We start from the raw sequence: 14,028 nt of genomic DNA on the forward strand, positions 1-14,028 counted from the left end.
TCAGCTCCTGAATCCAAAGTGTGTGCTTTCCTTTGGCCTGGAGTCAGGCAACAATGATCCCTAAACTTGACTTTTTCCCTATGAATCCCTTTTTTCTCCACCTTCCAAAAATGCTACAGTGATACTGCCCGGCTTTGGCTGGGACACCCACTGGGCCCTCTTAGAATATTTGAAAATTGGCAGTATTAGTAAGATACTCTAGGAGCCGTGTGTGCTGGGCGAGCACTTGCCTTGCACACACCTTGAGACCAGTGTATACACTTCTTGTGGAATTCCTTCTATACTTTGCAAAGAAACAATTTTCAAGGGACTCCTGGTGAAGACCCCTGGCAGGCCGTCCAGTGTCCTCAGTTTCAGGAGAGAAGACATGTGAGCCTACCTTCCAGGTACTTATTACTTACATACAAGAAAATCATGTTTTTGTTTCCCAAGTGTCAACCAGAGCTGAATTTCTGTCCCGGTCCCTCAGCCATCTCTCACTCCACAATCTTGAAGCTGGAGACGGCACTCGGGACCTTCCTTCACCAGCGGAGAAAACACATCCACAGGAGGGAACATGCCTCTGGCCTGGCCAGTGGGCACCTGCCGGGGCCTGCAGCCTCACCTGCCTCTCGCTTTGTGTCTATGCACGTGTATGTTGTGAAGAACAAAACCAAACCGCGTGGTTCACAGAGATCCTAATACTTTCTATGCTTTTCTTCCATTGCTAATTTAGTGGAGTGATCGCTGGATTACTGGGCGGGAAACCTAACTTCTAGCTCTTGTAGAAACCAAACGTTAAGTCTCAGTCCAGAAGACAAATACATTTAGCTATTTCTGTAGCCACAGCTAAAAAGAAATCGAGTTAAAAAAACAAACAAACAAAAACAAAAACCACCCCAGAGGCCTACGCTGGTACTCTGTGTGTCCGCCCTATAAGCCTTTCTAATAAAATGCTAAAAACTTCCTTGATTCAGTTGTTAAAAATTTCCATTACATCTTGAAATGTTTTTGGGGAAAAACATTTCTTACAGGGACTGGTGATTTTCTATGAGAGCAATACAAATATTTAGATAAACAGTAGTTCATGATCTAGATTTTTATGAAGAATCTTTCTGAATACGGTTATGGATAAATTATTTACTTTGACCTATTTTTTGTTTTACTTTGAAAGACTTGTTCTTCAGTTGCCAGTGGTTACTGGATGACCATTTCTCTCCCCATTACGTCTGCAGGCCTGAAGATAGGGTATGTGGACCCCCCTTGTGGCAGCAAAAAATAGGCCAGAGGCCACGGTTCTGATTCGAGCTCAGCAGTGCATTTAGCACAACCCCAAGAGAACACGGGCATGGACGGAGAACTTCGGAATCTCTAACACTCTGCACTGGCTGCCTGCTGACTCCCATACTGTATCTGCGATGAACATTCTGGATAATTAATTCATCAGTGAACACAAAGAGTATTTCTTGGGAGTCCCACCAAGGTAGTAGGATTCAATGCCAACAACATGACCCAATATGCACTCTCCATGCTGACCTGGCCTTTGAAGTGGCCAACACAGCCATGTTCAGGGGCAATGCCACCCTAGCATAAGACTGCCCTGTGACCCAGGAGCATGTGGGGAGCACACGGTCCGGGCCTGCAGGTCAGGAAAGGCTTTGAAGGAGCAATGCTTGAAGGACATGTATACATTACACTGGTGAGGGGTGCAGGGGAGGGGTACTGTATTCTAGAATTTTCCAGACCTGTACAAAGGTCTGGAGGAAGAGACAGCCCAGTCCAAGAACCCAACAGTAGGAACACCAGTGCAAGGAAGGAAACTTGGCCTCTAGGACCTGGAGAGACACGAGGCATGAACGGAAGAGGCCACTCAGCAATTCTCCGCGACACAAGGGGAAGAGGGGCCACGTGCAGCTTCACCACCCTAGTCCGATGGCCTGACGGGGCCCACGTGGTGAACCTGCACCTGCTTCCTTTACGTGTCATGAGTTAGCTGAGGTTTGGGGAACAGACTACTCTTCCTTGTCAACATTTATCTCCCTCCAGAAACAAATCAATGGATTCAGTACTATTTACTTTCTTTTATTTGAACAAAGCAGAAATCAGACTCCGTTTAAAGCCCTTCATCATAAATAATGGTTTTCTAAGATTCTCAGGTGCCTTCTGTATTACTGAAAGGCCAGTTATTTTGCCTGCTGGTTACATGCAGTTTTACTGGCAGTCTGCGAAGACACGGGAGCTCCAGGGCAGAGCACTCACTTAACTGAACCAGTCCATCCCCCTCCTCCCAGGAAGAAAGGGGAGCCAGACCTTTAACGGAGGCCAAGAGCACAGTACAGAAACCCTTGTTGGGTTCTGAAAAAAAATTACAAGTGACACCCTGAGCACATTTGTGATTGATTTTATTTTAAGAACTAGCTTTAAATAAGACTCTAGTCTTTTTTCACAGATGCCAGTTCATAGCCTGGATTTGATGATTTGTCTGAAGGCAAGTATGGAAGGGCTAGCCAGGGCTGACGAGGCTCGGAGCCATCTGAGAGTTGGGTCAACGGAACAGGTGATGAGCAGTGAACTCTTAGAAAAGTAGCCATCCTAAGTGATGCTTCGGGTCCTTTCAGTTTTAAGAATTCGATATATTTCAAGTGAGACATACTATAAAAATCTAGGCTTAAAGCTTCCAGTCAGTACTGGGCAAACAGCCTGACAATTAAAAAGTAACGCTATTTTTGCAATTGGAAAGATGCATGCAATTGGAAAGTTACTGCTCAAAGCAACCTATACTCTTCTTTAACATTGACCCACCACTGAGGAGACATCTAGAAATCATGGCACCAGACCATGGATTTAGAAAGCTCGTAAGCCAGTCGCTGCTGGAAGGAACGCACTCCGTGGCTCCTCAGCCTCTGAGCTCCTAGGAAGCAATGTTCACTCCACTCTGACAACCGCACTCTTTCCCATTTTCTATCAGAAACACAGAGCAAAGGCTGCTTATTTGTTATCAAATTCGCTGAAAAAAATAGAAAAGCACTTTAGGAGGTGAATTCCACTCAACAGAAGCCAACAGTTCTACCTAAAGGAAACTTTAGAAGAGATGGATATAAATATTCACCTTTAAGCATGTTTATAGTTCTTCAAATGTAGTATAAAGCAAATGTAGTATTTAAACAACTGTTGTAAATATGTCTAAAACCATTCAGGTTACAAGATAGTTTTCAAAGTGTGGGCCCGAGTTCAGCAGCACGGGCATCACCGAGGAATGTGCTAAGAAATGCAAATTTTCGGGCTCCAGACCCCCTGGGTCAGGGTCAGGAACATTACGGGTGGGACCCCGCAGTCGCTCTCTCACCAGGCCCCCAGGGAGATGTTGGCACACAGTACAGGGTGAGTATCAGTGATCTAGAGAGACAAAGGGGTGACATCACCCCAAAACAGAGTTTTGGCAAAAAAATTATGATTTCTATAAGAAATAGAATTTGAATTCTACAGCAAGGAACTATACTAATTCTTTCCTTCTGCTTCTCCCTGGCCAAATAATGTAACGGATTTTTTTTTTTAAAAGAGCAAGGAATGGAACACATGACTGTTCATGTGGCCAACACACACATTACGTTAACGTTAGCAAAAGTTAGTTTTTCTCCAGCAGAAACAAATGCAGCATATGACCAGAAATTAGTATGCAAATCCTACTGTAAAAATAATACACATGAGGAAGGAGATCTCTCTGGGATTCGCAGAGCCTGGCAGAGGAAAACGGCTCCCTAAACCAAGGCGGGTGCTGCACAGCTAGTCCCCTTGGCCAAGTGCATCCCAGGTGTGAGCTCTCTTCTCGAATAAGCGTCTCAAGGACGGAGGGGGGGGCACCTGAAAACCTCAACTCCTGACAGCTTGCCCAGCTTACCAGAAACCTGCCGCTGCTGGTTATTCTCCACTGTGAGCACAGCTTTCCAACCGCATCCAGAGAATAAGTGTGGGCAAGGACATAAGGATGTACGATGAGCACGCACAGGACAGGCAGGAGCTTTGACTTTTCTAGATTTAATAAGCTATGGATTCGCAGGTGCAGGCAGGATAACGGAACATGGAGAGGAAGAAACGGTGCCGTTTTCACCTTGAGCTGCCAGGGAGAAAGGACGATCACGGAGTGGGGAGGAAGGGAGAGAAGACGGCAGAAAACACAGTAGGTACTGAGGGTCAGGATAGGAAAGAGAGCCCGAACAGGATCATGTGGCTCGTTCGTTCCTCCCTTAACAAAACACGCCTGACAGCTACCTCCGAAAACACCCAGGACATCACTCGCACTGGCTAGCACGGGATGCAGCAATGTTTGTGTTTGTTTTTCCAAAATATGCGCTTCTCCTCCCCCAGAAGCACACATGTCCTAGGGCTCAGCACTGGGTATATTTTTATTTTTCAAAACAGAGAAATACGGAGTATTTTTAAATACGAGATAACGTCAAGCAAGCGCCTAGCTTATTTATACTGGAATCACTCAGGGGATCTTAACGAGGCCTGTCTGGAAGAGGCGCGCTGGAACTGCTTCTGTGCTTATTCGGAAGTCAGGCGTCCCGTGGTAACCTCAGTCAGAGGAAAGTCCCAGGCCCAAGGACTGCAAGAGAGAAAACGGAAGTGAAAGGAAGACGTCTCTGCATCCTGCAGGAATGCAGACCCCGTCAGAAACCCTCCTGCCACCGGCAGGATGCAGAATGCGATGTGCTATTAGACTACGGCTGCTGGACTGAGGGCTCACATCGGTCTGGTGGTTGCTTTGAAAGCCAGGCTCTCATCTCAGAAGTGCCAACATGAATAGGAAAGGAGACAAAGAAGGAGAGGAAAGGATAAGAGAGCCCTGGCAAGAGGCAGAGGCAGTCAGGAGATGGTGGAAAATGAATAAGGAATGGATCTGTCCATCTGTCCATCCACACGGTTCCTCAATAGCCCCAGATGACCGGGTATGAGCAAGAAAAGCAGACCATGGCCTGCTTTGGAGAATTTCTCTGTTGGGAGAAATGCAGCAACACATCTTGGAGACCCCTATAACATCCTTTTGGCACAAGGCAGGCATCCCAACAGCGGAAGATGCCACACATCAGGTCACAAGCCACTGGGACAGGCAGGCCTGCACACCGTCAGGTCACGTGGCCCTCAGCAGCCCGAGCCAGTGTTAGTGAGGGTGCAGGGCTGATGGAGGGCCCTTTCCACCTCCATCCTCCTGAAATCACACTATTTGTGTCTCATAGCTTGTTTTTCTAAGTTAAGACAAAATGCAAAAAATCTGGAGAGGGTCCTATAAAAGTGTCAATAATTAATGTTTCAATTATTCAGAAAGTCAGCAAATTCTCTTATAATCTGAGACAAACAAGACACTGGAGCTTACTCTAGTGCTAAAATGGAAACCAGGTAATGTAAATTCTGGCATACCTCAGAGAGACTCTAGACCACCGCGAAAACACGAATGTCACAGTAAAGCGAATCAAATGAATTCTTTGGTTTCCCAGTGCATATAAAAGCTATGTTTACACTAGCCTGTAGTCCATTAAGTGTGCGACAGCATTATGTCTAAAAAATGATGAACACGCCTCAACTAAAAAACACTTTATTGCTAAAAAATGCTTACCATCACCTGAGCTTTCAGGGAGTCAAAGTCACTGGTCACAGATCACTGTAACAAATATGAACATGATTAAAAAGTTTCAGATACTGTGAGAACTACCAAAATGGGACAGGGACACGAAGTGAGCAAATGCTGCTGGAAAATGGCGCCAATCAGACTTGCTCACCACAGGGTTGCCACAAACCTTCAATTTGTGAAAAACAGTATATGTGAAACACAGTGAAGAGAGGGATGTCTGTATCCCTCCCTATCCACAAGGATCTGGTCTCTGAGTTCACAGTGACACCCGCTTAGTGTGTTTTTCCTACAGAACCACAGTAGGAGGTCCACCCCAAGGCCAGCAATCTGAAGGGTGCTTTCCTCATCTACCCTATCTCCAAGCCCTAGACAGGAAGAACAATGAATGAGGCCAAGGTTTCCACACTGCAGGGCTACTTTTGGCCCTTCTCCATCCTAGAAGTGTCTTCAAACTCAAAATTTCTTTCTTTTTTTTTTTTTTTTTTGAGGATTTTTAAATTTTTTTAATTTTTAAGTAATCTTAACACCCAACATGGCGCTGGAACTCAGAACCCCAAGGTCAAGAGTCGCACGCTTTACCAAGTGGGCCAGCCAGGCGCCCCTCAAACTCGAAATTTCTAAATCAAGATTATACTTTCTCACTTGGGATTACACTTATCCCTTAAGTACTCTGGACTAACCACCTTCTACTGTAATTGGTTTTCCAGTGATTCCTCTAAGTTTCTGCTCAAAAGAGTTAAACGTGTGGCATACTTCACTCTCCTAAGCCTCCAGCGTGATCTAAAGGAAGCTATGCACACAGCTTACGTCACGTGAGAACGATTCAATCTGATGTCCTGCCAGCAATGATAAGCTCTGGCGGCTGGATAAGAAGATCTCGGAGTTCAGATTTCAGAGGGAGTTAATATCCAGGCCTGGTGTGCTTGCCTAAGCACATCTAAGGCGGCCGCCAACCCCGCGACCTGCTGACACCGTAAGGGTTCTGGTTGCCACCATCATGACGCGCCTCCTGCCTCCAAGAAGAACAGATCACAGCTGCCTCTGTCTCAGAGGAGGAAAAATATTTCTGTGGCCTCGAATTCCTCTCAGGTCAGTCTGCAAGAGTCTTCAATATGCACTTACTCATGGTGGCATCAACCTTCCCAGAGGACACCAATTACAGTACAGATCACGTACTCACTAGTCTTACAGTTCACATTTAAAATTAAACTGAAACCTGCCAGAGCCAATGCAACGTCACTGCAGTGCACTCTACCTACATTAGTCTTGTCTCCGGGGTGGGGGTGGGGATCTTATCATAGGGAAGGAGCATCTGCAAAGAGATCAACAAAACCGGTTGGGTTGAGTATTTCCGTAAGGTTTACGTGTGAAAAGGTTACCCTGCACGACACTGACGCTGGCCCAGTAGTTCCTCCAGACAGGCCCAGCCACATACCCAAAACACAAACCCCAAATCCGTCTGCCGCTGCAAAAGGGTCTGCTACAAGTCAAGTGGCCTCATACCTCCGATTCGGTTCACACACGCAAACTCAGCTCTCTCAAGCCCTGTCTTCTTCTTTTCCGTTCTGTTCATAAGTGCTTTAAAAGCTTTTCAGAGATGAACTCCGTCATGCCACCTGCAGTCGAGATGACCTTAGGATTGTATGGTTTCAAAAGGAAAACAAACCAACCAACAAAGGCTGTGTCAGAAACCAGGTGCCCCACCCGCTGAGCACAGCAGACATGCCTAGGACCCAGGGAGGAAACAAAGTCAATCACCAGGGCCTGGGAGGGGGGAGTGGGGTCACTAACAGAACGGGGAACCCAGAGAGAAAATGATGTCTGAGTCTGTAGAACATTAAAGGGGTAATCTCAGTAGAGCGGCAAAATCACATTCAGGACTAAAAAACCATTTCACTTACCGTCCCATCTGCGAGAGTACGTCTGCTGGAGAATGACGGCCACTGTCCCCAGCGGGGTTCCTGCACCCACAGCAGACTTATATCTATTACAGAGCAGCAACCTTTTGCAGGTTTACAGGCATATCGTATTCCTCTAGCTTAACTGGAGCCCCAAGTACGTGGGGCTCTAGGTTAAGAGGCGCTCCAAACATCCTTTGGCTATTTGCAGTGTGGAGAGGGAATGGAGCAGACGGGCGCGGGGTGCAACGTACACACAGCCGCGCACACTGGCGGGTGCGGCCTGGCGCCTCCCTGCGCCGGGCAGACCTCAGCCACCCCAGGGCACTTACCGAAGACTCGCTGTCCCTAATGAGGAAGTCGCCCTCGACGCCCCTCTCGTTGAGGGCGCACTCGGCCTGGTGCCGTGTCACGTTCCCGTAGTACCACTCTCGGCCCGCGAAGCGCCCGCTGCACGCGGGGCCCGCGTAGCTTATCTGCGGCGCGTGCGAGGGGTGCAGGGCGGGCCCGTCGCTGAGGACCACTACGTAGTTTTTGGGGACCAGGCCGACCTGCCCCCGGGCGTTTTTGCACTTCCACCACTCAGGGTCGTTCTCGGGCTTCTCGATCACCTCCATGGTCTCCCCCTTCTCGAAGTTGAGCTCCTCCTCAGTGACCGAGCTGAAGGGGTACAGCGTCTGCACCACGTGCAGGACCCGGGCACCCTGGCCATTGCTCATGGAGGCGCCCTTCCGCAGGCTCAGGAAGCTGGGGGACTCGGCGGCCGCTTCGTCCATCTCCTCGAGGACGTAGTTGGAGGGAAACCAGCCAATCTGCCCATTGTAGCTGCCTCGCCACCAGCCGTCGCTGCACTTCTCCATGACGGTGACGCGCGACCCCTTCACCAGGGACAGCTCGTCCTCCCTTTCGGCCACGTAGGCGAACTTGACAAAGGCGGGGATGTTGAGGTCGTAGATGCGGTCGGCGCCGCCCCCGTTGGCGGGGTACTCCGCATCCGTGCTGGGTGTCGGGGATGCATCCCGCGCGCTCGTCTTCCTCTTGGTCTTGCCGAGGCCTGTGGAGACACAGCAAGGGCTCAGTGGGCACGCAGGGGGCATCACTGGTGCTCGGACACGACACACGGTTGGGGGGGTGTATGACACAAAGCCACCGTGGGCACACCCTACAGCCACCTCCGGCAAAGGGAGGTGCAGTTGGGGTGTGCCTTTGCAAAAGCTGGGAATTCCTACACCTTTCTCTCATTCACTTCTGAAAAGAGTACCCAGTACTAGCACTGCAAAAAGCTAACAAAACAGCAACAAAGCTCATTTCCTTCTGAAGGATGATACTTTTCAGAAAATTCCTGTGCCCCTCAGAGGGAAAAATTAGGTAGAAAGACTTAGACAGGATGTCTTCAGCCTTCTTGTACCCAGCGGGAAATTGGACTGATGAACTCAGACCTGCTCCAAGTCTAGGAGTGGTCAGAGCTGCCTGCCCTACTCCTGCCTCGCCACTCCGGGGACACTCCAGACCCTCCTCGGGCTGCCTGGCAGCAGACTGGCCCCACTGGGTACAAACCAGTACCCTCCTTCCTTTCTTCTCCTGCAATTCTGTCCTTTCAAAATAAGAAACTCATTTCCCACATGTTGTGATGAGCCAATTAAAAAAAATTAGTTTATCCGTTAAGTCTAAGGCAGAATTTTTCATATTATGATTCAAAACCCACCAGTGGATCAGAAAATCAATTTAATGGGTTGTGACGGTCTTGTATGTGTGTGTTGAGTTGTTCTGGTTTTCTTTAAGGGCATAAGATAGAAAATCTCAAAGTGCATCAAGCAGTCTGTTGCTTCAGTTACATAAGGGAGTGAGTACTGAGTTGCGGTGTGAAACTTACTTCTTCCTGTGCATGGGGAAAACAGTGTGGAAATCCCTAAGGTAAAAATGTTTCAGCCCAAGTATAATGCAGAGAATTCTGGAATCTTCTTGAGAAGTGGGCCTAGGGGAGGAAGGCACATCAGCGCTCAGAGCCGCCGTGTGCCATTAGACTGGTAGGGCGGGCCATGCTCCCCAGCTTTTCCTGATAGATGGCTGGCCACCCACCAGCTCTGCACCAGCTCCTAACCTGGTCAATGTGGAGGTTGTGATGGTATGGAGACTGTGGCCATTTGCAGATCCCCCTCCTTCCCCGCCCAAATGACACCAAAGCACTTTCCCAGGTAGCCTGTACCTCTCGTTTTATTCTTTTAAATGCAGTAAAGACAGAATGATCCTAAGAATCACCTTTGCTTCTGCTCCCTTGTTGAGCGGGCAGGAGTTCAAGAGGAATAAAATGTTGCCCCGTGGCCATCCTCTACTGCAGAGTGCTGCGCACGGCCGCCCAGAGCAGGCCCACCCCTGGTCTAAGACTCCGCCGCCCGCTCAGTGCCACCAGCAGGGCCCGGCCACTAAAAGGCCCTCATACAACGCATACAAGGTGACAGCAGAACGATGTGAAGGGATCCTTCACGAGGTTTTCAAGCGAACGTACAGATTCTTTAAATGAATTTTAAGGAATTCAGGTTTTTTTAAATACAACATTTTATTCAAGCATATAGGAAATATGAAAGTAAACAAGGATATTAAATCAAGTTAAGATTTTAGACTTCTACTTACACGTTAACTCACTTTACATGAAAACATGAACCTCTAAACCTTCGAATGAGTCCTTTCATGCGATTTCAAACCTACGTTAGCTTAGCTATGCATGAGAGAGCAATGCGGCGATTCCCTGGCTTCAGAATCCAGAATCACGAAAGCACACTTCCATCCAGAAGGCTCGGGCACCTCATCAAGGAGTCGGCATGCTAAAGCAGCAATGACCAGGCAGAGGACAACTTCTACTGGTAACAAGACTTCAAGAAGTAATATTTACAAGTAACTTTTTTTTTTAAAGATTTATTTTGAGACAGAGAGAGAGGGAGAGAGTAGGGAGAGGGGCAGAGGGAGAGAATCTTCAAGCAGACTCCCTGCTGAGCACAGAACCAGTGCGGGCTCGATCTCATGACCCTGAGACCATGACCTGAGCCAAGACCAAGAGTCAGATGCTTAACCGACTGAGCCACCCAGGCGCCCCTACAAATAACTTTCTAATAGACCTTTTCAAATTTGTGAGCGGGATTTAGAATATTCATTGCTACAGAAAGGTGTCAAGATCAGCAGAAAAGACAGCATTAGACCCTAGACCTCATAATATGCTGTTGAAGACACTTTACAACCGACTGATGAATACCCCACTTTGCTTACTCTTCAAGCACAAAATAATAACTTTAGCCACTGAGTTTTTACCAGGCACCTTCCTAGACTTTGGGGAGACCAAGAAAAACAAGACAGGCACCCTTCCTGCCTGTGTGGAGCTTAAATTTATCAAGACTGGAACATTCCGCATAGCAAGCACACAATGGAAAGTAAACCCATTCTACTCTAATGTCACCCAAACAGTCTTTGAGGCAACTCTGGACAGGGAGGGGGTCATGGAATGCAGCAGAGCGACTGCGAGCCCAGCCCAGAGGAGACTCCCAAGCAGGCCACCTATCAGCTGTGTGCTCCTGGGCAAGTTACTCAATGGGGCTGCCATGACAGCGTACCACAGACTGCGGCGCTGAAACAACAGAAAGTTATAGTCTCCCAGTTCTGGGGGCTAGAAGTCAAAAGACTAGGGGGTCGGCTGATTTGGTTCCTTCTGAGGCCTCCCTGGTTAGCTGGCAGATGGCCACCTTCCTGCTGTGTCTTCACATGGGCTTCCCTTCGTTGCACGTCTGTGTCCTAATTTCCTCTTCTTACAGGACACCTCACACTGGACTAGAACCCACCCTAAAGACCGCATTTTAACTCAATGACATCTTTAAAGGACCTTTACCAAGTCTGGGCTGGTAAGACTTACTGGGGGCTAAGACTTCAACATATGAATTCTGGGGGGCATAATTTAGCCGCTAACAGGTACCTAAATGCAGACTGTAATATAAGGCACAGGAAGGGTTCTATGAATATCAATGACTACTCTGAGGGCTTTGAATTTCTTTTTTCTCAAACAGATATTTTACCAGGAGAGGGCCAAAGTCCTCTGAACAGTCTTGGCAACAATGTTACCAGTGCCAGATGGCCACGAAAACAGAAAGCTTGCCTGTAGAGCTTCTGGCACCTGAGCAACTTTATTCCATGGGCACAATGTCACATACAGCTGCTGAGGCAGTGAAATTCAAGAGACAGGTGTCTGGGAATAGGGAGGACCCTGACCTTACTGATATCTACATGATCTGAACACTCAGAACAGTCCAGGGACAAAGTGAGCATCCCCCCCCCCCACCGATTTCTGCAGATGGGGAAACTGAGGCTGAGGGGCATCAGAGAACTGGCCCAACACATACATCCAGTGAAGTGGCATAGACTCGTACACCAATAAAAGCCCATTTAATCCCTAAGACCCTGTACCAAGATTTCTATGGGAAATGCATGAGGACTGTGGGGTGTCAAAAGTCTATCCTTACTTTCCATACCAACCCTCCAAAGCTGTGATGAGTGCTTCCTCTGATCCTAGGGAAAGGAAATGGCCCATGTCTCCAGGCGGGAGCAGGGCTGATGCTCAGGGAGTGAAGATTTGGGATAAGAAACAGATCACGAGTAACCATGAGGCCATGCGGCCACTGCCACGTGGCAGCTATGAGATCTCAAAGGCTCAATGGGAAATCTCTGAATGCAGAACAGGCAGTGTGGTTCACGGACGTCTCAGGGGATGGCTGTGCTGCTATGCCCGCCCAGCCCCACGCCCCGCACCACTGTGCAGTGTCCAGGCTCCAAGCAACATTTCTAATTTAAAGGCAAATCTGTTACCTTCTAGGGAAGGAGGCAGGTGGAAATTTCAGTTTCCCTGTCCCCTGCTTTCTCTGTGGCTATTTTTCCCACACCTCTTCTGCCTTGTTTCTTCTTCTTTCATTTAAGTCAAAACACCTACTTCCCACAGTTGTAGCAAAAGCACCTTGAACTCCAATGTGTGTTTTTTATTTTCTAACAAAGATAACGTGATTTTTTTTTCTCTTACAATTTTACTTATTTTCTCAGCAGGAGAGGCAAATCCTCACACTCTTGCAAAGTCTCAGGTAATCTTTACCTACAATAAGTAAACAGTAACTAACCAAACATGGCCGACCGGAAGCCCCCATTAACCAGTTTCTACTCACTGTGCCGAACACACTTTCTCATGGGGCCTGCTCACTTTGGCCCAATCGTGAATTCCCGGGATAGCCCGGGCTGTAGACAGAAAGAGCCCAAGAGCAGCACTCGGCCCCCTGCCTGGCCACACCCCTTCCTGCCACCCACCCTCCATCCCCCAACACCCTCTTTCTTAGGTCTGGGAGCGAGACACATGCAGGATCCCAGGCAGTTCCAGACCCCGCCACATGGGACCTGAAGCATAGGGGAGTACTGGTGTGTTTCAGCAAGATTTGGCATGACTTCAAAGGATGGGCTTTTCTTTCCGTTCTCCCGTTAATCATAAAATCCAACTGCACAGACTTTATTTGGTGCTTGAGCAATTTGGCTGGAGGCTTTGCTGCACTGTGCTCTGCATGAATTGCATTACGGATGAGAATATCTAGAATTGGACCATCAGAAAATCTGCAATTGCTGGCATGCTGTATTAGGTGATGTTAAGTAACATTTTTTTTCACCAAGTAATGACTTTCTCTACAGCTTGTTCAATAATGTATAAACCGCAACACCTTTGCACAAAGAAAGAACAAAGAACAAATGGAAATCACTGTTAAAAAAAAGAAAAAGACGTTGTTTCATGTGGCATGTGCTCAGGAGTGACCAGGATTTTAACTTCTACAGTAAAGATTAGGCTCTCAGAATAACTGGGGTCGGGTCCACACCCCCTCAATCCCCCAACTTGCCCCGTGCCCCCGCTCCCGCCCCGGCAGCTCCAACGCTCTCCTTGCTCCACCAGGGGTCCTGGGCAGGAGGGCGCTGGACGATGTGCTCCACATATGGAGATGGGTAAAAGTCTTGGAGAGCCTGAACACTGGCCCAGGACTCCAGGCCAGTTAGCAGTCAGGCTGGACAGAAGCGCATGGGCCTATGAGCATGGGGCTGCCTGGGATGGACTGGTTTAGAGCCGAGGAAGGATGTGAACAAGCTCCTTGACAGAGCCAGCTCTGTAGCTGTCACATTAAAGGCCAGCCACAATTTGTTCAACGAGCTTTATCTGCATCTAATAACAGTAATAAAAATAGGATTTGAAGCGGCAAACAGGGGAGTTGGATCTAAACATCAACTATACAGCTTTTGTGACGATTTTCTTACACCAAGCTCTGGATCTCTAATCCTGAGTTACATTTTCATCGACAATAATGAGCACATTTTTAACTTTCTTGAATAAAATTACATACATTAAAGGCGGAGTTCTAATAAAAGCTTGAATATGTCATACATTATTAATGTTGGTGATTTTCAACTCAAAATCTTTTAAATACTCCTTTGAAGATAAGGAGATGTTAAAACAGATGACTC

At 47.9% G+C, this 14,028-nt stretch overlaps 1 protein-coding gene across 3 annotated transcripts in view; it reads right to left on the reverse strand.

The window, feature by feature from the left end:
• Positions 1-14,028, reverse strand: part of NCK2 (NCK adaptor protein 2) — a 73,081-nt gene that overhangs the window by 8,335 nt on the left and 50,718 nt on the right. For all 3 annotated transcript variants that reach the window (XM_034658923.1, XM_019805066.2, XM_011231145.3), the window contains one exon: positions 7,839-8,560. In XM_034658923.1, coding sequence (XP_034514814.1) covers positions 7,839-8,560 — 722 coding nt within the window. The remainder of the gene's footprint in view (positions 1-7,838; positions 8,561-14,028) is intronic.

The sequence above is a fragment of the Ailuropoda melanoleuca genome, chromosome 4, assembly GCF_002007445.2.
Source record: "Ailuropoda melanoleuca isolate Jingjing chromosome 4, ASM200744v2, whole genome shotgun sequence".
Classification (NCBI taxonomy): Eukaryota; Metazoa; Chordata; class Mammalia; order Carnivora; family Ursidae; genus Ailuropoda; species Ailuropoda melanoleuca.